This window comes from Anomaloglossus baeobatrachus, chromosome 3, assembly GCF_048569485.1.
Source record: "Anomaloglossus baeobatrachus isolate aAnoBae1 chromosome 3, aAnoBae1.hap1, whole genome shotgun sequence".
In the NCBI taxonomy this organism is placed as follows: domain Eukaryota; kingdom Metazoa; phylum Chordata; class Amphibia; order Anura; family Aromobatidae; genus Anomaloglossus; species Anomaloglossus baeobatrachus.
The window spans coordinates 591,604,627-591,632,476 of NC_134355.1; the positions used below are offsets into that span (position 1 = coordinate 591,604,627).

At 44.1% G+C, this 27,850-nt stretch overlaps 1 protein-coding gene across 1 annotated transcript in view; it reads right to left on the bottom strand.

The window, feature by feature from the left end:
- Positions 1–218: 218 nt before the first annotated feature.
- The window catches only part of LOC142295626 (uncharacterized), a 138,744-nt gene continuing 111,112 nt past the window's right edge, over positions 219–27,850 (bottom strand). Inside the window, exon 2 of the mRNA XM_075338727.1 lies at positions 219–4,946. Within this exon, the coding sequence (XP_075194842.1) occupies positions 1,227–3,821 (2,595 nt within the window). The 5' untranslated portion in view covers positions 3,822–4,946 and the 3' untranslated portion in view covers positions 219–1,226. The remainder of the gene's footprint in view (positions 4,947–27,850) is intronic.

The following is a 27,850-nucleotide window of genomic DNA, read 5'->3' on the forward strand; positions in this document are numbered from 1 at the left end:
GGTAGATACACACTGGTGGTCCAGGGTCGTGGTCCCCAGGCTGCCCGACGTACGTTTCGATTGAAGCGTTCTTTTTTCTTCTTCAGGGGATGGGGTGCCGTGGTGTATGTTCCAAACCTGCCGGTTTTTAAATGGTGGCGCCGGTTACCGTACCCGGAAATCACGTAGTGGCGCATGCGCAGATCCGTCCAGCAAGTCTCGCGTGATGCGGTGCCGTCTCGCCAGTCCGCGCATGCGCGGGGGCGGGGGACACGTCACCATAGCCCCCGCGCATGCGCGAGGCACCAGACAGCCTCAGCAACACGGAGAGACGCAGAGGACCCGGGCATGCGCACATGAATGCCGGGAGCGGGTAAACTATATGCAATGATGGTATACATTTATCTTACAATTAAAGGGGCACCACACAAAGGGTTTTCCAGAGGATCCATGTAATTACATAATGATTTTGCCTATGAATAAGAGGAAAAGCCAAATAAAAAAAGACCGGCATTAGAACAACAGGACCAGAGAAAATTAAAATCAATAATTAAAAATACAAACAAGAATTACAGTGGGGCAATAGTGATCACTCGGAAGACATCACAATTAAGCTAAATGGGCAGCAAGCACATATTGAATCACAGGAATGGAGCAAAACTGACGGATTCATTAAGGCCCATAGGGGTCATGGTATTCAATGTAAGAATCCATTTTGTTTCACATTGCGCCAACCGCTTTCTAAGGTCACCACCCCTGATCCCCCCATCTATCACGTCAATACCTCTGATTTGTAACTGTGAGGGGTCACAGGAGTGGTGAGACTTAAAGTGCCTTGGCAGTGTTTTCAATAGTGTGGTATCTGTTATTGCCCTGGCTGCAGAAATGTCTCTAACGTGTTCCCTTACCCTAATGCGGAGCTCACGTGATGTGAGCCCCACATAGGTCAAGGGGCAAGTACAGGTGGCAAAATATACCACGTGTGTAGTTCCACACGTGATGTATTGTTTGATGTTGTAGTTTTTCTTGCCATCTGAGGAGTGGAACTGTGTACTACGAATGACATTTCTGCAGGCAAGGCAATGACCACAAGGGAAACAACCCTGTAACGGTCCCCTAGAGCCAAAGATGTTAATTTTGGGGGGAACATAATGGCTTCTGACCAAGAGGTCTCTCAAGTTTTTTGCACGCCTTGATGTCATCGATGGGCGGCCTGCGAGGTTATGGGCCAACACTGGATCGGTCAATTAGACCGACCAGTGTTTAGTTATTATATCACGCATAGTGTTCCACCTCTCATTATAAGTACCAATGAATCGTATCACTGGATCATAGGCTTCTTGTTTTTTAGGAGCCTGGACAAGTAGTTTTGCCCTCGGGGTAATCCTGGCTCTATGGTAACCATGTTTGATGGTTCTATTGCTGTAACCCCTGTCCAAAAATCGGGCCCTGAGATCGGACGATTGTGTTTCGAAGTTGTTATCAGAAGAGCATATCCGCTTCATTCTAAGGAATTGACCGGTCGGGATAGCACGGATGGTGGATGGGTTATGGGCAGAAGACGCATGCAGTAGCGCATTGACTGATGTATCCTTACGGAAAACATCAGTCTGGATTGACCCCCTGTCATCAACTGTGATTTTGACGTCCAGGAAGTCAATCATGCGACTACTGCATTTATAGGTAAGTTTGATGTTAAATTTGTTCTTGTTCAATTGCCCCATAAATCGATCAAGCTGCTCCACCTGCCACACAAAAAGAATATCATCAATAAAGCGATACCAGCACTGCACATGGGCTGAGGCCTCCACACCTCCGTCACCAAACACCAGCCTCTCCCAGTATCCCAGAAAGAGGCCGGCGTACGAAGGCACACAGGCCGCGCCCATGGCAGTGCCGCGCTTCTGTAAATAAAAATAATCTTTGAACACAAAAAAATTGTGTGTCAGGATGAAGTGGAGCAGCTCTAAGATCAATTCACCCATGTCGTCACCCCGACCGGATGCTTCCAAGAAGAAGCGGACAGCTCTCAACCCATCTTCATGTACAATACATGTATACAGACCTTCTACATCAGCAGTGACAATGGTCATATCTTCTTCTAAAAAGATACCGTCAATGCGCCTTAGGACGTCCGTCGTGTCACGGACATAGGAGGGAAGTGTTTCCACCATAGGTTGGAGATAGTAATCAATAAATTTACATATGGGGTCACACATTCCCTCCATGCCGGACACGATCGGGCGCCCAGGCGGGTTGACGGCATCTTTATGTATCTTTGGTAAGATGTAGAAGGTCGGTATTTTGGGATACTTCCTGCAAAGTCCATCATACATTTTCTTATCAATCAGTCCGATCTCAAGGGCCCTGTCAAGGATCACAGCAAGTTCACTAATATATTTCTCTAGGGGATTAGATGGAAGCCTCATATATGTTGCCTTTTCACGCAATTGTCTTGTTACCTCTCGCTCATATTTTTCAACTGACATGATTACAATGTTCCCCCCCTTGTCCGCAGGTTTTATGACAATATCTGAATAACCCTGCAGTTCAGTGAGGGCTTTTCTCTGTTTATAGGTGAGATTATCTCGTCTCCGTTTAGTGTCAATTTTCCTAAAGTCCTCACTGACCAATCTTACAAATATGTCTACTGCAGGACACAATGACAAGGGGGGGAACTTTGTAGATCTAGGTAAGAGCGATTGGGGAAACGCACCTGTTGACGGGGCCTCTTGCTCCTGGAGTAATTCTTCCAGGTTATTGATGGCTTCCCTTTCAGCTTGGCTATCCGTTACGGAATCCTTCTTGTGAAAAAGTTTTTTTAAAATTAATTTGCGTGCAAATAAGTTAACGTCTTTCAGGGCTGTAACAAGATGGAAAGAGTTAGATGGAGCAAATGTCAGGCCTCGGGAGAGGACCTCAATCTGAGCACCGGAGAGAGTACGTTCAGATAAATTAATTACCTGTAGTTTGTTCCCTTGCTTTTTATTTTTGCCAAGAGGGACGAATTGTCGATTGCGTTGTTTAACACGATCTCCCACTGTTTCTACAGGTATGTTGGAACTCTCCGATGCCCCGGAAGAGGACCCCTCACCCGAGGTCTGAGATGCCAGAGATGTAGATCTGGAACGTTGGTTCTTGCCGGGACGAGTGAACTGACGTCCTCTTGTATATTCCATTTTCCATCTATATGCCTTATTAGAAGAGTAATCTAATAAATCCCTGTTAAGTTTTTTTATTTTATATATTTTAATTTCCTTCTCCCATTTCTCTATTTCTTTTTCCATCTCTGAGTTGAATCTAGTTATAGTTGGAGTGTCACATTTATCTGTGATCATTTTATCCAAAGATTCCAGCTCACTTTCAATTTGGGTCAAAGAACGGGAATTGTGGTCACATAATAGGGCAAGAAACCCTTTTGAGCAAGTTCGTGCTAGTGTTTCCCATTTTGTTCTAAATTTATCATCTTCAACTGGGAAGGACGGGAATACTTGCACCCTAAGGCCCCTGGGAACCAAGTCCCTTTCCAGATATTTATTCAAAAACGCCCGATTCCACCATAGCTTCATTCTCTTTTTAGAAAGATCTTTATATTTATGAATAAGGACATCATCCGAGTGAGCACCAACTGACCCACTGGTAAGGTCACCATCACTTTTCATTACATCATCCAATATGGAGAGCCAGGTATTGTCTCTGGCCCTGAAATTCATGCTGGTTCTGGTATGAGCTGTGAAAAACATAGAAACAATCAGTATATAAACAAAATCCCAGAAAACCATGCTTAAAGAAATCCCGGGGGTCCTAAGTGTCTGAGGGCCACACGGGTAGCACAAACTCATAATTACGCATAAACAAGGAGAACAAACGAGTTTTTAAAGTGCAAAGTGTACATATTTATTCAGGATGATGGTGACACAACTTGTAAGCATTAATAAAAATATATAAAACCTGGACCGCACCAGGAATTGTGTCTATGTCAAAACTAGATCACAGTCATTTGAAACAGTCAATTGCATATGTGCACTCAAATGCTCTATATGAGACACTGGCACTATCCCATATGTGGCAAAATATAATATATTTACCATGTGTAAGGCTTAAATAGCATAAAAGCCACATATGATTACAATGTATGACATTACAGCAATATACTGACAATGGCTGCGACACAAAACAGCAGTACAAGGCATGGCAAAGTTAATCCACCTAAGGAGGTCCGAAAATTTTCCCTCATATAATGTCACTCCTACATGTCAGGAGTCAAGCCCATATTTGCTAAATAGAGTCCTGCTTAGCTACAACATATAAGCCTTAAAAGACATAAAATTCACTGATGATTATATTATATTGCAACAATATTAAAGCAATGGCTGTGGCCACCTGGTATACAAACCAGTAGTGAAAGACATTACAAGGTTAATAAACCTAAAGAGGTTCGGACACTTTCCCTCATAAGTTGTCACTCCGATAATCCAGGAGTCATACCCTTGGTTGCTGTATAAAGTCCAAAAGATGAACGGTAGATACACACTGGTGGTCCAGGGTCGTGGTCCCCAGGCTGCCCGACGTACGTTTCGATTGAAGCGTTCTTTTTTCTTCTTCAGGGGATGGGGTGCCGTGGTGTATGTTCCAAACCTGCCGGTTTTTAAATGGTGGCGCCGATTACCGTACCCGGAAATCACGTAGTGGCGCATGCGCAGATCCGTCCAGCAAGTCTCGCGTGATGCGGTGCCGTCTCGCCAGTACGCGCATGCGCGGGGGACGCGTCACCATAGCCCCCGCGCATGCGCGAGGCACCAGACAGCCTCAGCAACACGGAGAGACGCAGAGGACCCGGGCATGCGCACATGAATGCCGGGAGCGGGTAAACTATATGCAATGATGGTATACATTTATCTTACAATTAAAGGGGCACCACACAAAGGGTTTTCCAGAGGATCCATGTAATTACATAATGATTTTGCCTATGAATAAGAGGAAAAGCCAAAAAAAAAAAGACCGGCATTAGAACAACAGGACCAGAGAAAATTAAAATCAATAATTAAAAATACAAACAAGAATTACAGTGGGGCAATAGTGATCACTCGGAAGACATCACAATTAAGCTAAATGGGCAGCAAGCACATATTGAATCACAGGAATGGAGCAAAACTGACGGATCACTCGAGCCGCGAACTGGAGAACCTCGAACCGCGCTCAACTCTAGTCCTGACTAGAGTTGAGTGTGGTTCGTGGTTCTCCAGTTCGCGGTTCGAGTGATTTGGGGGGGTGTTCTAGTTAGAACTCGAACTCGAGCTTTTTGCTAAAAGTTCGGTAGCTCGAGTTACGTTTGAAAACGGTTCTATCACTATAAATGTGGCTTTTCACAGTAAGGCTATGTGCACATGTTGCTATCTGCATGTGTCATGCGTCCCCAGCACAATCCCTCTCCCTTTCCTACTCATCGATTACGAGCGTCTCGCTCCCCGGCTGTCACAAATCTGCAGCGTCTTTTCCTCTTTAGAAAATGGCTGCCGCTTCATTAGTCAATTAGTTATTCCGTGCTTTCCCCGCCCACCGGCGCCTATGATTGGTTGCAGTCAGACACGTCCACAAGCTGAGTGACAGCTGTCTTACTGCAACTAATCACAGCCGCCGGTGGGCGGGTCTATATCGTGCATTAAAATAAATAAATAAATTTAAAAAAAATGCGGTTTCCCCCATATTTTATACCAGCCAGGATAAAGCCGCACGGCTGGAGGCTGGTATTGTCAGGATGGAGAGCGCCACGGTATGGGGAGCCCACCATCCTAACAATATCACCCTGCAGCCGCCCAGAATTGCCACATCCATTAGGTGCAACAGTCCTGGGACTCTACCCAGCTCATCCCGAATTGCCCTGGTGCGGTGGCAATCGGGGTAATAATGAGTTTAATCATGGCAGGCGTCTCCCCGAGATACCTTCCATGATTAAACTGTAAGTGAAAGTAAAGAAACACACACCGCGAAAAGTCCTTTATTTGGAATAAAAGACAAAAAAACAACCCTGGTTCACCCCTTTATTAATCCCAAAAATGCCCCTCCAGGTCCGAAGTAATCCACACGACAAGGTCAGCTCTGCTCCCTCGGGATGTAGTGGCTCCGTAGCAATGAAGCAGAGACTTCAGTCAGCACAGCAGGCTTTAAGATTAGAAAATCTGCCTATCTCTTCCGTAAGAAGCAATAGACTAGTGGATAAAGCACCTGCCTAAGAAGCATAATGTCAGGAGTTCTACTTCCAGTAAAGAATTTTTTTTTTTTTAATTTCAAATTATAATTATTATCTATTTATAAATTGAAAGTAAATAAACACACACCGCAAAAAATCCTTTATTTGGAATAAAGACAAAAAAACACAGTTTCACCATTTTATTAAAATCCTCCAATACCCCTCCAGGTCCGACATAATCCACACGACACTGTCATCTCTGCTACAGAACACGAGCGCTCTGCATGAGCTTCACATAGCTTTAAATGAATCACGTGGTCAGCTGAGACTTCAGCAATCCAGACTTCAAGACTACCAAATGTGCCTATCATTCACATTAGAAGCAATAGCTGAGTGGATAGAGTGCTCACCTAGGGAGCATAAGGTTGTGAGTTCTAGACCCGGTAAATGTATTTATGTTTTTTTATTTTTAATAAATTATATTTATAATATATTTATAAATATAATTTAATTATATACTGAGGGGAGGAGCTGGACATCAGCTGTGAGCTCTCTCTCTCTATCTCTCTCCTTTCTTTCTCTCTTTCCCTCTCTCCTATCCTTCTCTCCTTTCTCTCTCTCCTTTCTTTCTCTCCTTTCTCTCTCTCTCCTTTCCCTCTCTCCTTTCTCTCTCTCTCCTTTCCCTCTCTCCTATCTCTCTCTCCTTTCTTTCTCTCTTTTCTCTCTCTCTCCTTTCCCTCTCTCCTTTCTATCTCTTCTTTCTCTCTTTATCTTCTTTCTCTCTCTTCTTTCTTTCTTTCTCTCCTTTCTCTCTCTCCTTTCTTTCTCTCTCTCTCTCCTTTCTCTCTCTACTTTCTTTCTTTCCTTTCTCTCTCTCTCTATCTCACTCTCCTTTCTTTCTCTCCTTTCTCTCTCTCTATCTCTCTCCTATTTTTTCTCTCCTTTCCCTCTCTCCTTTCTTTCTCTTCTTTCTCTTCTTTATCTTCTTTCTCTACTTTCTCTTCTTTCTCCTCTTTCTCTCCTTTCTTTCTCTACTTTCTCTCTCCCCTTACCCTATGTCTCTCTCTCTCTCCTTTCTTTCTCTCCTTTCTCTCTCTCCTTTCTTTCTCTCTCTTTCTCTCTCTCTCTCTTCCTTCTCTATTTCTCTTCTTTCTCTCTCTCGTTTCTTTCTTTCCTTTGTCTCTCTCTTTCTCTCTCTCCTTTCTCTCTCTCCTTTCCCTCTCTCCTTTTCCTCTCTTCTTTCTTTCTTTTCTTTCTCTACTTTCTCTTCTTTCTCTTCTTTCTCTTCATTCTCCTCTTTTTCTTCTCTCCCTTCTTTCTCTCTCTTTCTTCTCTTTCTCTTCTTTCTCCTCTTTTGCTTCTTTCTCTCTCTTCTTTCTCTTTCTCTCTATCTTCTTTCTCTCTCTCTCTCTTTCTCAGACCTGGCGATGATCAGCTGATGCGGTCACCTGACGGAATCAGCTGACACCATAAGTCGAGCGGTGAGGCCGGCTTTTTACCGCCCGGCCAGCTAAACTATCAGCTGATGCATGCTGTCGGACAGGAGTCTGCATTGAAGTGTGTAGGGTTTTTTTTGCACTGATGCATCAGCTGACTGTATAAAAGCCGTTTATACAATCAGCTGCTCTGTCATGTGAATCAGGCCCTTGAACCTGACACATCATCTGATCGCTTTGCCTTCCAGAAAACCGATCGGATGATATTGGATCTGGACTGGACGGCGCGGGACCCTTGAATCAGGATTACTGCGGAGGGGGGTTCTTTGTTTCAATAAAGATGGAGTCACTAATTGTGCTGTGTTTTATTTATAATAAAAATATTTTTCTGTGTGTTGTGGTTCTTTTTATCGGTACTAGAAATTCATGGTGACCATGTCTCATATTGGCGTGCCACCATGAATTTCGGGCTTAGGGCCAGTTGATAATATACAGCTAACCCTAACCTCAATATTACCCAGCAAGCCACCCGTCACCAGGGCAGCTGGAAGAGTTGGATACAGCGCCAGATAATGGCGCTTCTATGAAAGCGCCATTTTCTGCGGCAGCTGCGGACTGCAATTCGCAGCAGGGGTGCCCAGAAAGCTCAGGCCAACCTGTGCTGTGGATTCCAATCCCCAGCTGCCTAGTTGTACCTGGCTGGACACAAAAATATGGCGAAGCCCACGTCATTTGTTTTTTAATTATTTCATGAAATAAGAAAAAAAGGGCTTCCCTATACTTTTGGTTCCCAGCCGGGTACAAAGAGGTAGCTGAGGGTTGGGTGCAGCCCGTAGGTGCCTGCTGTACCTGGCTAGCATACAAAAATATGGCAAAGCCCACGTCATTTATTTTTGAATTATTTCATGAAATTCATGAAATATTTAATTAAAAAAGGGCTTCCCTATATTTTTGGTTCCCAGCCAGGTACAAATAGGCAGCTGGGGGTTGGGGGCAGCCCGTAGCTGTCTGCTGTACCTGGCTAGCATACAAAAATATGGCGAAACCCAAATTTTTTTTGGGGGGACAAAATGTCCTGCATACAGTCCTTGATGGAGTATGCGGAGCCTTGTAGTTCTGCAGCTGCTGTCTGTCTGTATGGAGGAGAGCAGACAGCAGCTGCAGAACGGCAAGGCTCAGCATGCTCCATTCACTAGTGTATGCAGGAGAGCAGACAGCAGCTGCAGAACTACAAGGCTCAGCATACTCCATCCAGGACTGTATGCAGGAGTTTTTTGCCCACCAAAAAAATGACGTGGGCTTCGCCATATTTTTGTATGCTAGCCAGGTACAGCAGGCAGGTACGGCTGCCCCCAATCCCCAGCTGCCTATTTGTACCCAACTGGGAACTAAAAATATAGGGAAGCCTATATTAATTATTTCACTTATTTCATGAAATAATTAAAAACAAATGACGTAGGCTTCGCCATATTCTTGTGTCCAGCCAGGTACAACTAGGCAGGTGGGGATTGGAATCTGCAGCACAGGTTAGCCCGAGGTTTCTGGGCGCCTCTGCTGCGAATTGCAATCCGCAGCCGCCCCAGAAAATGGCGCATTCATAGAAGCGCCATCATCTGGCGCTGTATCCAACTCTTCCAACAGCCCTGGTGATAGTGGCTTGCTGGGTAATAAAGGTTAATACTGGCTTTGTTATACTAGCTAGTATTAAGCCAGAGATTCTTAATGTCAGGCAAGTTTGACCCAGCAATTAAGAATCTCCAATAAAGGGTTAAAAAAAGACACCACACAGAGAAAAAATACTTTAATAGAAATAAATACACAGACACATTAGAGACTCCCTGTTTATTACTCCCTCGCATCCCTCCATGATCCGGCTCTTCTGTCTTCTTTCTCCTTCAACACATGCAGCTCTGCTCCATCAGCGCTGCATAGGAAGAAGGCGGTGCTATTCCCCGAACTGCTGCTTGTCAGCGGTGACATCACCACTGACAAGCGCGTTGCTATAGCAATGGTGATCTCCGTTATCGACCGGCTGTGGCAGCCGGTTTATAGCGGAACGGGAAAGCAGACCGGGAACCCGACCACATGCCAGAGCATGTTCTTGGTGCACTGCGATACACAAACGATCACTGCTTACTGAAGAGATGCACTCGCAGGTCCTACATGACGCGTCATTGTCATGTGACCAGTCTGTAGCCAATGAGATAACAGACACGACTGGTCACATGGCTATTTTGACGTCACGATAGGTCCTGCATCACTGCTGGCAGTGCTGGTTACCGGGAGGATTCAGCGATCATCGGATGGAGTAGCGGCAAGAGACAGAGAGCAGGACGCGTCGCGGGGACCAGTAAGTGTTATGGCAATGTTTATTAACTGTATGTGTACATTTATAATGTGTTTTTATGTGTTTGTGATTGCCTCCCATTGTTTCCTATGGGTTCGAGTGGTTCGCCGAACTGGTTCGCCGAACCGAACTCGAACGAGACCTCCGTTCGGCGAACCAAGCTCGAGCCGAACCGCGACCGGTTCGCTCATCTCTAGTCCTGACACATTAGTGATAACCTTCCCTGAGAAAGCCAGACCCAAGGAAGCTAGAAAAGCCATAAAAATGGACACTATCAAGAAAAACCCAGAGACACTACTAATAGACTTTAATGAACAGGGGGAAAAAACAAATCTGTTATTCTACTCAGGGCACCATGAAGCCTAGGACCAGACTCTCAGCAAACATTACAAGAACATTAAAACGCGGGGCATTAGCAGGGGCAAACAAATTAGAGTACAGGATGAGGAGGACCCTGAGACCTTTAATCTCTCCATAAATATTTATAGCAATGGAACTATCATGGTCCAAGGAACGGAACCAAAAATAGAGGAATTTCATCAACAATTCCAGCACATTAAAAACCAAGGGAAAACCCTAAGGCAGAAAGGAAGCATAATCACAAGTGACCAGATCACAGCAGACAGAATCTCCAGCCACACCCGAGCCCCATCTACATCCCAACCATCATAACCCCCCAGGGATATACTCAGAGACTGCTTGTCCCAATTAGAAAGCGAGCTTATTCAATTCAAAGAAGAATTTCAAAGAAGCCAAGGTGAGAAAAATGCAAATGATCAACTGAGGGGGGAAATATCAAGGGTGAAAACAGACCTGTGGGAATTGCAAAGGCCACTTCAAGGGCTGCAGAAAGAAAATGCATACCTCAAAAAAGAAAAAAGCCAGCTAAAATCCTCAACCCTACAACAAAAAACAGAGAAGGAACCTCAAAGTATAAGCACACCCCCAAAACAAATGGGGGCAGCCGTACCTGCCTGCTGTACCTGGCTAGCATACAAAAATATGGTGAAGCCCACGTCATTTTTTTGGAGGGCAAAAACTCCTGCATACAGTCCTGGATGGAGTATGCTGAGCTTTGTAGTTCTGCAGCTGCTGTCTGCTCTCCTGCACACACTAGTGAATGGAGCATGCTGAGCCTTGTAGATCTGCAGCTGCTCTCTGCTCTCCTTCATAGAGACAAATAGCAGACAGCAGCTGCAGAACTACAAGGCTCAGCATACTGCATCCAGGACTGTATGCATGAGTTTTTTGACCCCCAAAAAAATTACGTTTGCTTTGCCATGTTTTCGTATGCTAGCCAGGTACAGTAGGCAGCTTCGGGCTGCCCCCAACCCCCAGCTGCCTATTTGTACCCGGCTGGGAACCAAAAATATAGGGAAGCCCTTTTTTATTTAATTATTTCATGAATTTCATGAAATAATTTTTTTAAAAAATGTCGTGGTCTTCTCCCAATTTTTGTGTCCAGCCAGGTACAACTAAGCAGCTGGGGATTGGAATCCACAACTCAGGGTGCCCAAGCTTTCTGGGCACCCCTGCTGCAAATTGCAGTCCGCAGCCGCCCCGGAAAATGGCGCTTTCATATAAGCGCCATCTTCTGGCACTGTACCCAACTCTTCCAGCTGCCCTGGTGACGTGTGGCTTGCTGGATAATAATGGGGTTAGGGCTAGCTGTATATTATCAACTGGCCCTAAGCCCGAAATTCATGGTGTTACGCCAATATTAGACATGGCCACCATGAATTTCTAGTACAGATAAAAAAACACAACACACAGAAAAATATTTTTATTAGAAATAAAACACAACACAATTAGTGACTCCATCTTTATTGAAATAAAGAACCCCCCTCCGCAGTAATCCTGGGTCAAGGGTCCCGCACCATCCAATCCGGATCCAATATCATCTGATCGGTTTGCTGGAAGGCAAAGCGATCAGATGATGTGTCAAGTTCAAGGGCCTGATTCACATGACACAGCAGCTGATTGTATAAACGGCTTTTATACAATCAGCTGATGCATCAGTGCAAAAAAAACCCCAAAAACTACACACTTCTGTGCAGACTCCTGTCCGACAGCATCTGATAGTTTAACCGGCCGGGCGGTAAAAAGCCAGCCTGACCGCTCGACTTATAGTGTCAGCTGATTGCGTCAGGTGACCGCATCAGCTGATCATCACCAGGTCTGAGAGAGAGAGAGAGAGATAGAGAGAGAAAGAAGAGAAAGAAAGAAGATAGAGAAAAGAGAGAAAAAAGTGAGAGAAAAGAGAGAGAGAAAGAGAGAGAGAGAGAGAAAAAGAGAGAGATGGAGAGAGAGAGAAAGAGAGAAAAAGAAAAAAAGAAAGAGAAAGAGAGAGAGAAAGAGAGAAAAAGGGAGAGAGAAAAAGAGAGAGAGAAAAAGAGAGAGAGAAAGAGAAAGAGAGAGAGAGGAGAGAGAGAGGGAGAGAGAAAGAGAGAAAAAGAGAGAAAAAGAAAGAGAAAAAGAAAGAGAGAGAGAAAGAGAGAGAGAAAGAAAGAGAGGGAGAAAGAGAGAGAGAGAAGAGAGAGGGAAAAAGAGAGGGAAAAAGAGAGAGAAAAAGAGAGATAGAGAAAGAGAGAGAGAAAGAGAGAGAAAGAGAGAGGGAGAGAATGAGAGAGAGAAGAGAGAGAGAGGGAAAAAGAGAAAAAGAGAGACTGAGAAAAAGAGAGAGAAAAAGAGAGAGAATGAAAGAGAGAAAAAGAGAGAGAGGAGAGAGACAGTGGGAGAGAGAGAGAAAGAGAGAAAAATAGAGAGAGAGACAGAGAAAGAGAGAGAAAGAGAGAGAAAGAGAAGAGAGAGAATAGAGAGAGAGAGAAAGAGAGAGAGGGGGGGGAAATAGAGACTGACAAAAGAGAGAGAGAGAAAAAGAGAGAGACACTGGACATTGAAGGAGCAGGACACTGTAAGATGAGCTACTGATTGAACCAGAGTTTATACCTCATAATAAGCAGATTGGAGAACATAATATGGAAATCTACAGATATGACGGAATACTAAGCGGAATACTAAGCATACCGGAAATTTTTTTAAGGATTTTAAGCAGTGACAAGAAAAATCACAAGAATAATGAATACAAAGATGTAAAAGCAGGACAAGATTGCCTAATGGAAACCCAGCAAACAGACCACAATCAAACCCTACCAGCACAGCGCATCCCCAAGGTAAGGGCTCCATGCTAATACACTGCTAAAATAAGAATTGATTGTATAACACGCTTTAGAAGATATAAAAGAAAGACCTTTAAAATGAAACAACACGGGGATTGCACTGTAGTCAATGCAGGAGACCTGGAGAAGGCAACTGGAGCTAGCAGGGGTCCTGAATAGAGTTGAGCGTGGTTCGCGGTTCTCCAGTTCGCGGTTCGAGTGATTTGGGGGGGTGTTCTAGTTAGAACTCGAACTCGAGCTTTTTGCTAAAAGTTCGGTAGCTCGAGTTACGTTCGAGAAAAGTTCTATCACTATAAATGTGGCTTTTCACAGTAAGGCTATGTGCACATGTTGCTATCTGCATATGTCCTGCGTCCCCAGCACAATCCCTCTCCCTTTCCTACTCACCGATCATGAGCGTCTCCCCGGCTGTCACAAATCTGCGGCATCTTTTCCTCTTTAGAAAATGTCTGCCGCTTCATTAGTCAATTACTTATTCCGTGCTTTCCCTGCCCACCGGCGCTTATGATTGGTTGCAGTCAGACACGTCCACAAGCTGAGTGACAGCTGTCTCACTGCAACCAATCACAGCTGGTGGGCGGGTCTATATCGTGCATTAAAATAAATAAATAAATTTAAAAAAAATGCAGTTTCCCCCATATTTGATACCAGCCAGGATAAAGCCGCACGGCTAGAGGCTGGTATTGTCAGAATGGAGAGCGCCACGGTATGGGGAGATCACCATCCTAACAATATCACCCTGCAGCCGCCCAGAATTGCCGCATCCATTAGGTGTGACAGTCCTGGGACTCTACCCAGCTCATCCCGAATTGCCCTGGTGTGGTGGCAATCGGAGTAATAATAAGTTTAATCATGGCAGGAGTCTCCCCGAGATACCTTCCATTATTTAACTGTAAGTGAAAGTAAAGAAACACACACCGCGAAAAGTCCTTTATTTGGAATAAAAGACAAAAAAACAACCCTGGTTCACCCCTTTATTAATCCCAAAAATACCCCTCCAGGTCCGAAGTAATCCACATGACAAGGTCAGCTCTGCTCTCTCGGTATGTAGTGGCTCCGTAGCAATGAAGCAGAGACTTCAGTCAGCACAGCAGGCTTCAAGATTAGAAAATCTGCCTATCTCTTCTGTAAGAAGCAATAGACTAGTGGATAAAGCACCCACCTAAGAAGCATAATGTCGGGAGTTCTAGTTCCAGTAAAGAATTTTTTTTTTTTTTTTTTTAATTTCAAATTATAATTATCTATTTATAAAGTGAAAGTAAATAAACACACACCGCAAAAAATCCTTTATTTTAAATAAAAGACAAAAAAACACAGTTTCACCATTTTATTAAAATCCTCCAATACCCCTCCAGATCCGACGTAATCCACACGACACTGTCATCTCTGCTACAGAACACGAGTGCTCTGCATGAGTTTCACATAGCTTTAAATGAATCACGTGGTCAGCTGAGACTTCAGCAATCCAGACTTCAAGACTACCAAATGTGCCTATCATTCACATTAGAAGCAATGAGTGGATAGAGTGCTCACCTAGGGAGCATAAGGTTGTGAGTTCTAGACCCGGTAAATGTATTTATTTTTTTTATTTTTAATAAATTATATTTATAATATATTTATAAATATAATTTAATTATGTACTGAGGGGAGGGGCCGGACATCAGCTGTGAGCTCTCTCTCTCTATCTCTCTCCTTTCTCTCTCACTCTCTCTCTCCTTTCCCTCTCTCCTATCCTTCTCTCCTTTCTCTCTTTCTTTCTCTTCTTTCTCTACTTTCTCTTCTTTCTCCTCTTTCTCTCTCTCTTCCTTCTCTCTTTCTCTTCTTTCTCTCTCCTTTCTTTCTCTCCTTTCTCTCTCTCTCCTATCTCTCTCCTTTCTTTCTCTCCTTTCTCTTTCTCTCTCTCCTTTCTTTCTCTCCTCTCTGTCTCTCCTTTCCATCTCTCCTATCTCTCTCCTTTCTCTCTCTCCTTTCTCTCTTCTATCTCTACTTTCTCTTCTTTCTCCTCTTTCTCTTCTCTCTCTTCCTTCTCTATCTCTTTCTCTCTCTCCTTTCTTTCTCTCCTCTCTCTCTCCTTTCTTTCTCTCCTTTCTCTCTCTCTCTCCTTTCCCTCTCTCCTATCTCTCTCGTTTCTTTCTCTGCTTTCTCTCTCTCTCTCTCCTTTCCCTCTCTCCTATCTCTCTCCTTTCTTTCTCTCCTTTCTATCTCTTCTTTCTCCTCTTTCTCTCTTTCTCTCTCTCTCTCTTCATTCTCTCTTTCTCTTCTTTCTCTCTCTTCTTTCTTTCTTTCTCTCCTTTCTCTCTCTTCTTTCTTTCTCTCCTTTCTCTCTCTCCTTTCTTTCTCTCTCTCTCTCTCCTTTCTCTCTATCCTTTCTTTCTCTCCTTTCTCTCGCTCTATCTCTCTCTCCTTTTTTCTCTCCTTCCCTCTCTCCTTTCTTTCTCTTCTTTCTCTACTTTCTCTTCTTTATCTTCTTTCTCTACTTTCTCTTCTTTGTCCTCTTTCTCACCTTTCTCTCCTTTCTTTCTCTCCTTTCTCTCTCTCTTTACCCTCTCTCCTATCTCTCTCTCCTTTCTTTCTCTCCTTTCTCTCTCTCTTTCTCTCTCTCCTTTCTTTCTCTCTCTCCTTTCTTTCTCTCTCTTTCTCTCTCTCTCTCTTCCTTCTCTCTTTCTCTTCTTTCTCTCTCTCGTTTCTTTCTTTCCTTTCTCTCTCTTTCTCTCTATCTCCTTTCTATCTCTCCTTTCTCTCTCTCTTTTCTCTCTCTCCTTTCCCTCTCTCCTTTCTTTCTCTTCTTTCTCTACTTTCTCTTCTTTCTCTACTTTCTCTTCTTTCACTTCTTTCTCTTTTTCTTCTCTCCCTTCTTTCTCTCTCTTTCTTCTCTTTCTCTTCTTTCTCCTCTTTTGCTTCTTTCTCTCTCTTCTTTCTCTTTCTCTCTATCTTCTATCTCTCTCTCTCTCTTTCTCAGACCTGGCAATGATCAGCTGATGCGGTCACCTGACGGAATCAGCTGACACCATAAGTCGAGCAATGAGGCCGGCTTTTTACCGTCCGGCCAGCTAAACTATCAGCTGATGCTGTCAGACAGGAGTCTGCATTGAAGTGTGTAGTGTTTTTTTTTGCACTGATGTATCAGCTGATTGTATAAAAGCCGTTTATACAATCAGCTGCTGTGTCATGTGAATCAGGCCCTTGAACCTGACACATCATCTGATCGCTTTGCCTTCCAGCAAACCGATCAGATGATATTGGATCCGGATTGGATGGCGCGGGACCCTTGACCCAGGATTACTGCGGAGGGGGGTTCTTTATTTCAATAAAGATGGAGTCACTAATTGTGTTCTGTTTTATTTATAATAAAAATATTTTTCTGTATGTTGTGGTTCTTTTTATCGGTACTAGAAATTCATGGTGGCCATGTCTCATATTGGCGTGCCACCATGAATTTCGGGCTATGGGCCAGTTGATAATATACAGCTAACCCTAACCCCATTATTACCCAGCAAGCCACCTGTCACCAGGGCAGCTGAAGAGTTGGATACAGCGCCAGATGATGGCGCTTCTATGAAAGCGCCATTTTCTGGGGTGGCTGCGGACTGCAAATTGCAGCAAGGGTGCCCAGAAAGCTCAGGCCAACCTGTGCTGTGGATTCCAATCCCCAGCTGCCTAGTTGTACCTGGCTGGACACAAAAATATGGCGAAGCCCACGTCATTTGTTTTTTAATTATTTCATGAAATAATAAAAAAAGGGCTTCCCTATATTTTTAGTTCCCAGCCGGGTACAAAGAGGTAGCTGGGGGTTGGGTGCAGCCCGTAGGTGCCTGCTGTACCTGGCTAGCATACAAAAATATGACAAAGCCCACGTAATTTTTTTTTAAATATTTCATGAAATTCATGAAATATTTAATAAAAAAAAGGGCTTCCCTATATTTTTGGTTCCCAGCCAGGTAAAAATAGGCAGCTGGGGGTTGGGGGCAGCCCGGAGCTGTCTGCTGTACCTGGCTAGCATACAAAAATATGGCGAAACCCAAATAATTTTTTGGGGGGACAAAAAGTCCTGCATACAGTCCTGGATGGAGTATGCTGAGACTTATAGTTCTGCAGCTGCTGTCTGTCTGTATGGAGGAGAGCAGACAGCAGCTGCAGAACGGCAAGGCTCAGCATGCTCCATTCACTAGTGTATGCAGGAGAGCAGACAGCAGCTGCAGAACTACAAGGCTCAGCATACTCCATCCAGGACTGTATGCAGGAGTTTTTTGCCCACCAAAAAAATGACGTGGGCTTCGCCATATTTTTGTATGCTAGCCAGGTACAGCAGGCAGGCTGCCCCCAATCCCCAGCTGCCTATTTGTACCCGACTGGGAACTAAAAATATAGGGAAGCCTATATTAACTATTTCACTTATTTCATGAAATAATTAAAAAACAAATGACGTAGGCTTCGCCATATTCTTGTAATGCTGCCACCAGGGGGAGCCAGAGCTCTGCAGCAGACGACACTACACAGAGCACTGAGAACCATGAAGGAAATGCACAGCGTTCTCATGCACTGCCTAATCAGCACAGCTGAGAGGCAGAACTGCAGGGTATGTGAGGAATAGTCAGACAGGCTGGGTCAAACACCGTACGGGCAGAAGCAGGACCGGAGGAGCGAGCAGAAGCGAAGTCAAAGTCAGGCTAAGGTCAGTACCAGAGGAAGCAACCGAGTGGGGAAATATGAGGGGGGACACAGGACAGGAGGGACGACCAGGGGACAGAACACAGACAAGGGCACGGGGACACAGGAACAGACAGATCAGGATATCACTCACAAGACCAGCAATCACAGGCAAAGCAGAGCTAAGCTTATAGCCGGCGCTGGTTCACTGGAAGTGTCAGCTTTTAAGGCATCCAGGGGCCGGAAGTGAGGCCCGAGAGAAGGCTTCGCCCCCTAGCCATGTGGATAGGGAGGCGAATCATGATAGTACCCCCTCCTCAAGGGGGGGGCTACCGAACCCTCAGGCTTCCCAGGATACTTTCGGTGGAAAGCCGCAATTAACCGATCGGCCCGCACGGAACGAGCCGGCACCGAGGACCGATCCTCCGAACCGTAACCCTTCCAATGAATCAGATACTGGAGAGAACTATGAACCCAACGAGAGTCGATAATACGCTGAATTTCGTACTCCTCCTCACCGTCCACCAGTATCGGAGCCGGAGGGGTCTGAGAATCCACCACCGAAGGAACAAATGGCTTAAGCAAGGAGGTATGAAACACATTGGAAATACGCAAGGTCTGGGGCAGTTGCAACCAAAAGGCCACCAATTTGATCACTTCGATGATCTCATAGGGCCCTATAAACTTAGGACTAGAGTTGAGCGCAGTTAGCGGTTCGAGGTTCTCCAGTTCGCGGCTCGAGTGATTTTGGGGGCTGTTCTAGATCGAACTAGAACGCGAGCTTTTTGCTAAAGCTCGATAGTTCTAGATACGTTCGAGAATGGTTCTAGCAGCAAAAAGACCAGCTAATTACTAGCTGGCTTTCCGCTGTAATAGTGTAAGTCACTCTGTGACTCACACTATTATGAAATTTCAGTGTATAGTGTGCGGGAACAGCGCATTCAGATCACTGCTGTATGGATAATGGCGATCACCATTTTTTTTTTTTTCCTTGTCTTCCTTCCCTAAGCGCGCGCGTGTAGTGGGGCGGGCAAGCATGTCAGCCAATCCCAGACACACACACAGCTAAGTGTACTTTTAGCCAGAGAAGCAACAGCATGTGTGATAGGATGTCCATGTCACATGTCCCTGCATTATAAAAACGGACATTTTCCTCCAGCACGCCATTATCTGCCTTCTGCGTCCTTGGTGTCAGTCACCGCTGGCGTAGCTCCTGTTTCCGATACTGCTGTGTACACTCTATACACAGCGCTGTACAGAATAGGGATAGAAGCTTCTATCAGTCCTTTTAAGGGCTAATACCGGCAGGGTCAGAGCCATAGGTGACAGGTCCGTGAAAAAAGAGTTTAACAGCTACACAAGATGACAGCGTCTGTGTAGCTAAGGTCAGGGATTTCCTCGCTGCATTTCCCCATTAGGAGGGATAGAAAGGCAGGCTTCCTTTACTCTACCCAGAGACCCACAACCCTGCCACTGTACCCTCCTGTCCTTTGCACACTCAAACTCATTGTTACTAAGCCATTATACTAGCAAACACTGAGTGAACTTAGTGTCATCCTAAACGTGGCAGTTGGACTTCTGTATAGTCCCACTAGTGCAAAGATATTTGCAGCACGTCTGCCTGCATTGCACACTCAAACTCATTGTTACTAAACAAATATACTAGCAAACACTGAGTGAACTTAGTGGCATCCTAAACGTGGCTGTTGGACTTCTGTATAGTACCACTAGTGCAAAGATATTTGCAGCACGTCTGCCTGCATTGCACACTCAAACTTATTGTTACTAAGCCATTATACTAGCAAACACTGAGTGAACTTAGTGGCATCCTAAATGTGGCTGTTGGACTTCTGTATTGTCCCACTAGTGCAAAGATATTTGCAGCACGTCTGCCTGCATTGCACACTCAAACTCATTGTTACTAAGCCATTATACTAGCAAACACTGAGTGAACTTAGTGGCATCCTAAACGTGGCTGTTAGACTTCTGTATAGTCCCACTAGAGCAAAGATATTTGCAGCATGTCTGCCTGCATTGCACACTCAAACTCATTGTTACTAAGCCATTATACTAGCAAACACTGAGTGAACTTAGTGGCATCCTAAACGTGGCTGTTGGACTTCTGTATTGTACCACTAGTGCAAAGATATTTGCAGCACGTCTGCCTGCATTGCACACTCAAACTCATTGTTACTAAGCAATTATACTAGCAAACACTGAGTAAACTTAGTGGCATCCTAAACGTGGCTGTTGGACTTCTGTATTGTCCCACTAGTGCAAAGATATTTGCAGCACGTCTGCCTGCATTGCACACTCAAACTCATTGTTACTAAGCCATTATACTAGCAAACACTGAGTGAACTTAGTGGCATCCTAAACGTGGCTGTTGGACTTCTGTATTGTCCCACTAGTGCAAAGATATTTGCAGCACGTCTGCCTGCATAGCACACTCAAACTCATTGTTACTAAGCCATTATACTAGCAAACACTGAGTGAACTTAGTGGCATCCTAAACGTGGCTGCTGGACTTCTGTATAGTCCCACTAGTGCAAAGATATTTGCATCACGTCTGCCTGCATTGCACACTCAAACTCATTGTTACTAAGCCATTATACTAGCAAACACTGAGTGAACATAGTGGCATCCTAAACGTGGCTGTTGGACTTCTGTATTGTCCCACTAGTGCAAGGATATTTGCAGCACATCTGGCTGCATTGCACACTCAAACTCATTGTTACTAAGCCATTATACTAGCAAACACTGAGTGAACTTAGTGGCATCCTAAACGTGGCTGTTGGACTTCTGTATTGTCCCACTAGTGCAAAGATATTTGCAGCACGTCTGCCTCCATTGCACACTCAAACTCATTGTTACTAAGCTATTATACTAGCAAACACTGAGTGAACTTAGTGGCATCTTAAACGTGCCTGTTGGACTTCTGTATAGTCCCCCTAGTGCAAAGATATTTGCAGCACGTCTGCCTGCATTGCACACTCAAACTCATTGTTACTAAGCCATTATACTAGCAAACACTGAGTGAAATTAGTGGCATCTTAAACATGCCTGTTGGACTTCTGTATTGTCCCACTAGTGCAAAGATATTTGCAGCACGTCTGCCTGCATTGCACAATCAAACTCATTGTTACTAAGCCATTATACTAGCAAACACTAAGTGAACTTAGTGGCATCCTAAACGTGGCTGTTGGACTTCTGTATTGTCCCACTAGTGCAAAGATATTTGCAGCACGTCTGCCTGCATTGCACACTCAAACTTATTGTTACTAAGCCATTATACTAGCAAACACTGAGTGAACTTAGTGGCATCCTAAACGTGGCTGTTGGACTTCTGTATTGTCCCACTAGTGCAAAGATATTTGCAGCACGTCTGCCTGCATTGCACACTCAAACTCATTGTTACTAAGCCATTATACTAGCAAACACTGAGTGAACTTAGTGGCATCCTAAACGTGGCTGCTGGACTTCTGTATAGTCCCACTAGTGCAAAGATATTTGCAGCACGTCTGCCTGCATTGCACACTCAAACTCATTGTTACTAAGTTATTATACTAGCAAACACTGAGTGAACTTAGTGGCATCCTAAACGTGGCTGTTGGACTTCTGTATTGTCCCACTAGTGCAAAGATATTTGCAGCACGTCTGCCTGCATTGCACACTCAAACTCATTGTTACTAAGCCATTATACTAGCAAACACTGAGTGAACTTAGTGGCATCCTAAACGTGGCTGTTGGACTTCTGTATTGTCCCACTAGAGCAAAGATATTTGCAGCACGTCTGCCTGCATTGCACACTCAAACTCATTGTTACTAAGCCATTATACTAGCAAACACTGAGTGAACTTAGTGGCATCTTAAACGTGCCTGTTGGACTTCTGTATAGTCCCCCTAGTGCAAAGGTTTTTGCAGCACGTCTGCCTGCATTGCACAATCAAACTCATTGTTAGTAAGCCATTATACTAGCAAACACTGAGAGAACTTAGTGGCATCCTAAACGTGGCTGTTGGACTTCTGTATTGTCCCACTAGTGCAAAGATATTTGCAGCACGTCTGCCTGCATTGCACAATCAAACTAATTGTTAGTAAGCCATTATACTAGCAAACACTGAGTAAACTTAGTGGCATCCTAAACGTGGCTGTTGGACTTCTGTATTGTCCCACTAGTGCAAAGATGTTTGCAGCACGTCTGCCTGCATTGCACACTCAAACTCATTGTTACTAAACAAATATACTAGCAAACACTGAGTGAACTTAGTGGCATCATAAACGTGGCTGTTGGACTTCTGTATTGTCCCACTAGTGCAAAGATATTTGCAGCACGTCTGCCTGCATTAAACACTCAAACTAATTGTTACTAAGCCATTATACTAGCAAACACTGAGTGAACTTAGTGGCATCCTAAACGTGGCTGTTGGACTTCTGTATTGTCCCAATAGTGCAAAGATATTTGCAGCACGTCTGCCTGCATTGCACACTGAAACTCATGGTTACTAAGCCATTATACTAGCAAACACTAAGTGAACTTAGTGGCATCCTAAACGTGGCTGTTGGACTTCTGTATTGTCCCACTAGTGCAAAGATATTTGCAGCACATCTGCCTGCATTGCACACTCAAACTCATTGTTACTAAGCCATTATACTAGCAAACACTGAGTGAACTTAGTGGCATCCTAAACGTGGCTGTTGGACTTCTGTATTGTCACACTAGTGCAAAGATATTTGCAGCACGTCTGCCTGCATTGCACAATCAAACTCATTGTTACTAAACAAATATACTAGCAAACACTGAGTGAACTTAGTGGCATCCTAAACGTGGCTGTTGGACTTCTGTATTGTCCCACTAGTGCAAAGTTATTTGCAGCACGTCTGCCTGCATTGCACACTCAAACTCATTGTTACTAAGCCATTATACTAGCAAACACTGAGTGAACTTAGTGGCATCTTAAACGTGCCTGTTGGACTTCTGTATAGTCCCCCTAGTGCAAAGATATTTACAGCACGTCTGCCTGCATTGCACAATCAAACTCATTGTTAGTAAGCCATTATACTAGCAAACACTGAGTGAACTTAGTGGCATCCTAAACGTGGCTGTTGGACTTCTGTTTTGTCCCACTAGTGCAAAGATATTTGCAGCACGTCTGCCTGCATTGCACACTCAAACTCATTGTTACTAAACAAATATAGTAGCAAACACTGAGTGAACTTAGTGGCATCCTAAACGTGGCTGTTGGACTTCTGTATTGTCCCACTAGTGCAAAGATATTTGCAGCACGTCTGCCTGCATTGCACACTCAAACTCATTGTTACTAAGCCATTATACTAGCAAACACTGAGTGAACTTAGTGGCATCATAAACGTGGCTGTTGGACTTCTGTATTGTCCCACTAGTGCAAAGATATTTGCAGCACGTCTGCCCGCATTGCACACTCAAACTCATTGTTCCTAAGCCATTATACTAGCAAACACTGAGTGAACTTAGTGGCATCCTAAACGTGGCTGTTGGACTTCTGTATTGTCCCACTAGTGCAAAGATATTTGCAGCACGTCTGCCTGCATTGCACACTCAAACTCTTTGTTACTAAGCCATTATACTAGCAAACACTGAGTGAACTTAGTGGCATCTTAAACGTGCCTGTTGGACTTCTGTATAGTCCCCCTAGTGCAAAGATATTTGCAGCACGTCTGCCTGCATTGCACAATCAAACTCATTGTTAGTAAGCCATTATACTAGCAAACACTGAGTAAACTTAGTGGCATCCTAAACGTGGCTGTTGGACTTCTGTATTGTCCCAATAGTGCAAAGATATTTGCAGCACGTCTGCCTGCATTGCACACTGAAACTCATTGTTACTAAGCCATTATACTAGCAAACACTGAGTGAACTTAGTGGCATCCTAAACGTGGCTGTTGGACTTCTGTATTGTCCCACTAGTGCAAAGATATTTGCAGCACATCTGCCTGCATTGCACACTCAAACTCATTGTTACTAAGCCATTATACTAGCAAACACTGAGTGAACTTAGTGGCATCCTAAACGTGGCTGTTGGACTTCTGTATTGTCACACTAGTGCAAAGATATTTGCAGCACGTCTGCCTGCATTGCACAATCAAACTCATTGTTACTAAGCCATTATACTAGCAAACACTGAGTGAACTTAGTGGCATCCTAAACGTGGCTGTTGGACTTCTGTATTGTCCCACTAGTGCAAAGTTATTTGCAGCACGTCTGCCTGCATTGCACACTCAAACTCATTGTTACTAAGCCATTATACTAGCAAACACTGAGTGAACTTAGTGGCATCTTAAACGTGCCTGTTGGACTTCTGTATAGTCCCCCTAGTGCAAAGATATTTACAGCACGTCTGCCTGCATTGCACAATCAAACTCATTGTTAGTAAGCCATTATACTAGCAAACACTGAGTGAACTTAGTGGCATCCTAAACGTGGCTGTTGGACTTCTGTATTGTCCCACTAGTGCAAATATATTTGCAGCACGTCTGCCTGCATTGCACACTCAAACTCATTGTTACTAAACAAATATACTAGCAAACACTGAGTGAACTTAGTGGCATCCTAAACGTGGCTGTTGGACTTCTGTATTGTCCCACTAGTGCAAAGATATTTGCAGCACGTCTGCCTGCATTGCACACTGAAACTCATTGTTACTAAGCCATTATACTAGCAAACACTGAGTGAACTTAGTGGCATCCTAAACGTGGCTGTTGGACTTCTGTATTGTCCCACTAGTGAAAAGATATTTGCAGCACGTCTGCCTGCATTGCACACTCAAACTCAATGTTACTAAGCCATTATACTAGCAAACACTGAGTGAACTTAGTGGCATCCTAAACGTGGCTGTTGGACTTCTGTATTGTCACACTAGTGCAAAGATATTTGCAGTACGTCTGCCTGCATTGCACACTCAAACTCATTGTTACTAAGCCATTATACTAGCAAACACTGAGTGAACTTAGTGGCATCCTAAACGTGGCTGTTGGACTTCTGTATTGTCCCACTAGTGCAAAGTTATTTGCAGCACGTCTGCCTGCATTGCACACTCAAACTCATTGTTACTAAGCCATTATACTAGCAAACACTGAGTGAACTTAGTGGCATCTTAAACGTGCCTGTTGGACTTCTGTATAGTCCCCCTAGTGCAAAGATATTTGCAGCACGTCTGCCTGCATTGCACTCTCAAACTCATTCTTACTAAGCCATTATACTAGCAAACACTGAGTGAACTTAGTGGCATCCTAAACGTGGCTGTTGGACTTCTGTATAGTCCCACTAGTGCAGATATTTGCAGCACATCTGCCTGCATTGCACACTCAAACTCATTGTTACTAAGCCATTATACTAGCAAACACTGAGTGAACTTAGTGGCATCCTAAACGTGGCTGTTGGACTTCTGTATAGTCCCACTAGTGCAAATATATTTGCAGCACGTCTGCCTGCATTGCACACTCAAACTCATTGTTACTAAGCCATTATACTAGCAAACACTGAGTGAACTTGATGGCATCCTAAACGTGGCTGTTGGACTTTTGTATTGTCCCACTAGTGCAAAGATATTTGCAGCACGTCTGCCTGCATTGCACACTCAAACTCATTGTTACTAAGCCATTATACTAGCAAACACTGAGTGAACTTAGTGGCATCATAAACGTGGCTGTTGGACTTCTGTATTGTCCCACTAGTGCAAAGATATTTGCAGCACGTCTGCCCGCATTGCACACTCAAACTCATTGTTCCTAAGCCATTATACTAGCAAACACTGAGTGAACTTAGTGGCATCCTAAACGTGGCTGTTGGACTTCTGTATTGTCCCACTAGTGCAAAGATATTTGCAGCACGTCTGCCTGCATTGCACACTCAAACTCTTTGTTACTAAGCCATTATACTAGCAAACACTGAGTGAACTTAGTGGCATCTTAAACGTGCCTGTTGGACTTCTGTATAGTCCCCCTAGTGCAAAGATATTTGCAGCACGTCTGCCTGCATTGCACAATCAAACTCATTGTTAGTAAGCCATTATACTAGCAAACACTGAGTGAACTTAGTGGCATCCTAAACGTGGCTGTTGGACTTCTGTATTGTCCCAATAGTGCAAAGATATTTGCAGCACGTCTGCCTGCATTGCACACTGAAACTCATTGTTACTAAGCCATTATACTAGCAAACACTGAGTGAACTTAGTGGCATCCTAAACGTGGCTGTTGGACTTCTGTATTGTCCCACTAGTGCAAAGATATTTGCAGCACATCTGCCTGCATTGCACACTCAAACTCATTGTTACTAAGCCATTATACTAGCAAACACTGAGTGAACTTAGTGGCATCCTAAACGTGGCTGTTGGACTTCTGTATTGTCCCACTAGTGCAAAGTTATTTGCAGCACGTCTGCCTGCATTGCACACTCAAACTCATTGTTACTAAGCCATTATACTAGCAAACACTGAGTGAACTTAGTGGCATCTTAAACGTGCCTGTTGGACTTCTGTATAGTCCCCCTAGTGCAAAGATATTTACAGCACGTCTGCCTGCATTGCACAATCAAACTCATTGTTAGTAAGCCATTATACTAGCAAACACTGAGTGAACTTAGTGGCATCCTAAACGTGGCTGTTGGACTTCTGTATTGTCCCACTAGTGCAAATATATTTGCAGCACGTCTGCCTGCATTGCACACTCAAACTCATTGTTACTAAACAAATATACTAGCAAACACTGAGTGAACTTAGTGGCATCCTAAACGTGGCTGTTGGACTTCTGTATTGTCCCACTAGTGCAAAGATATTTGCAGCACGTCTGCCTGCATTGCACACTGAAACTCATTGTTACTAAGCCATTATACTAGCAAACACTGAGTGAACTTAGTGGCATCCTAAACGTGGCTGTTGGACTTCTGTATTGTCCCACTAGTGAAAAGATATTTGCAGCACGTCTGCCTGCATTGCACACTCAAACTCAATGTTACTAAGCCATTATACTAGCAAACACTGAGTGAACTTAGTGGCATCCTAAACGTGGCTGTTGGACTTCTGTATTGTCACACTAGTGCAAAGATATTTGCAGTACGTCTGCCTGCATTGCACACTCAAACTCATTGTTACTAAGCCATTATACTAGCAAACACTGAGTGAACTTAGTGGCATCCTAAACGTGGCTGTTGGACTTCTGTATTGTCCCACTAGTGCAAAGTTATTTGCAGCACGTCTGCCTGCATTGCACACTCAAACTCATTGTTACTAAGCCATTATACTAGCAAACACTGAGTGAACTTAGTGGCATCTTAAACGTGCCTGTTGGACTTCTGTATAGTCCCCCTAGTGCAAAGATATTTGCAGCACGTCTGCCTGCATTGCACTCTCAAACTCATTCTTACTAAGCCATTATACTAGCAAACACTGAGTGAACTTAGTGGCATCCTAAACGTGGCTGTTGGACTTCTGTATAGTCCCACTAGTGCAGATATTTGCAGCACATCTGCCTGCATTGCACACTCAAACTCATTGTTACTAAGCCATTATACTAGCAAACACTGAGTGAACTTAGTGGCATCCTAAACGTGGCTGTTGGACTTCTGTATAGTCCCACTAGTGCAAATATATTTGCAGCACGTCTGCCTGCATTGCACACTCAAACTCATTGTTACTAAGCCATTATACTAGCAAACACTGAGTGAACTTGATGGCATCCTAAACGTGGCTGTTGGACTTTTGTATTGTCCCACTAGTGCAAAGATATTTGCAGCACGTCTGCCTGCATTGCACACTCAAACTCATTGTTACTAAGCCATTATACTAGCAAACACTGAGTGAACTTAGTGGCATCCTAAACGTGGCTGTTGGACTTCTGTATTGTCCCACTAGCGCAAAGATATTTGCAGCACGTCTGCCTGCATTGCACACTCAAACTCATTGTTACAACGCCATTATACTAGCAAACACTGAGTGAACTTAGTGGCATCCTAAACGTGGCTGTTGGACTTCTGTATTGTCCCACTAGTGCAAAGATATTTGCAGCACGTCTGCCTGCATTGCACACTGAAACTCAT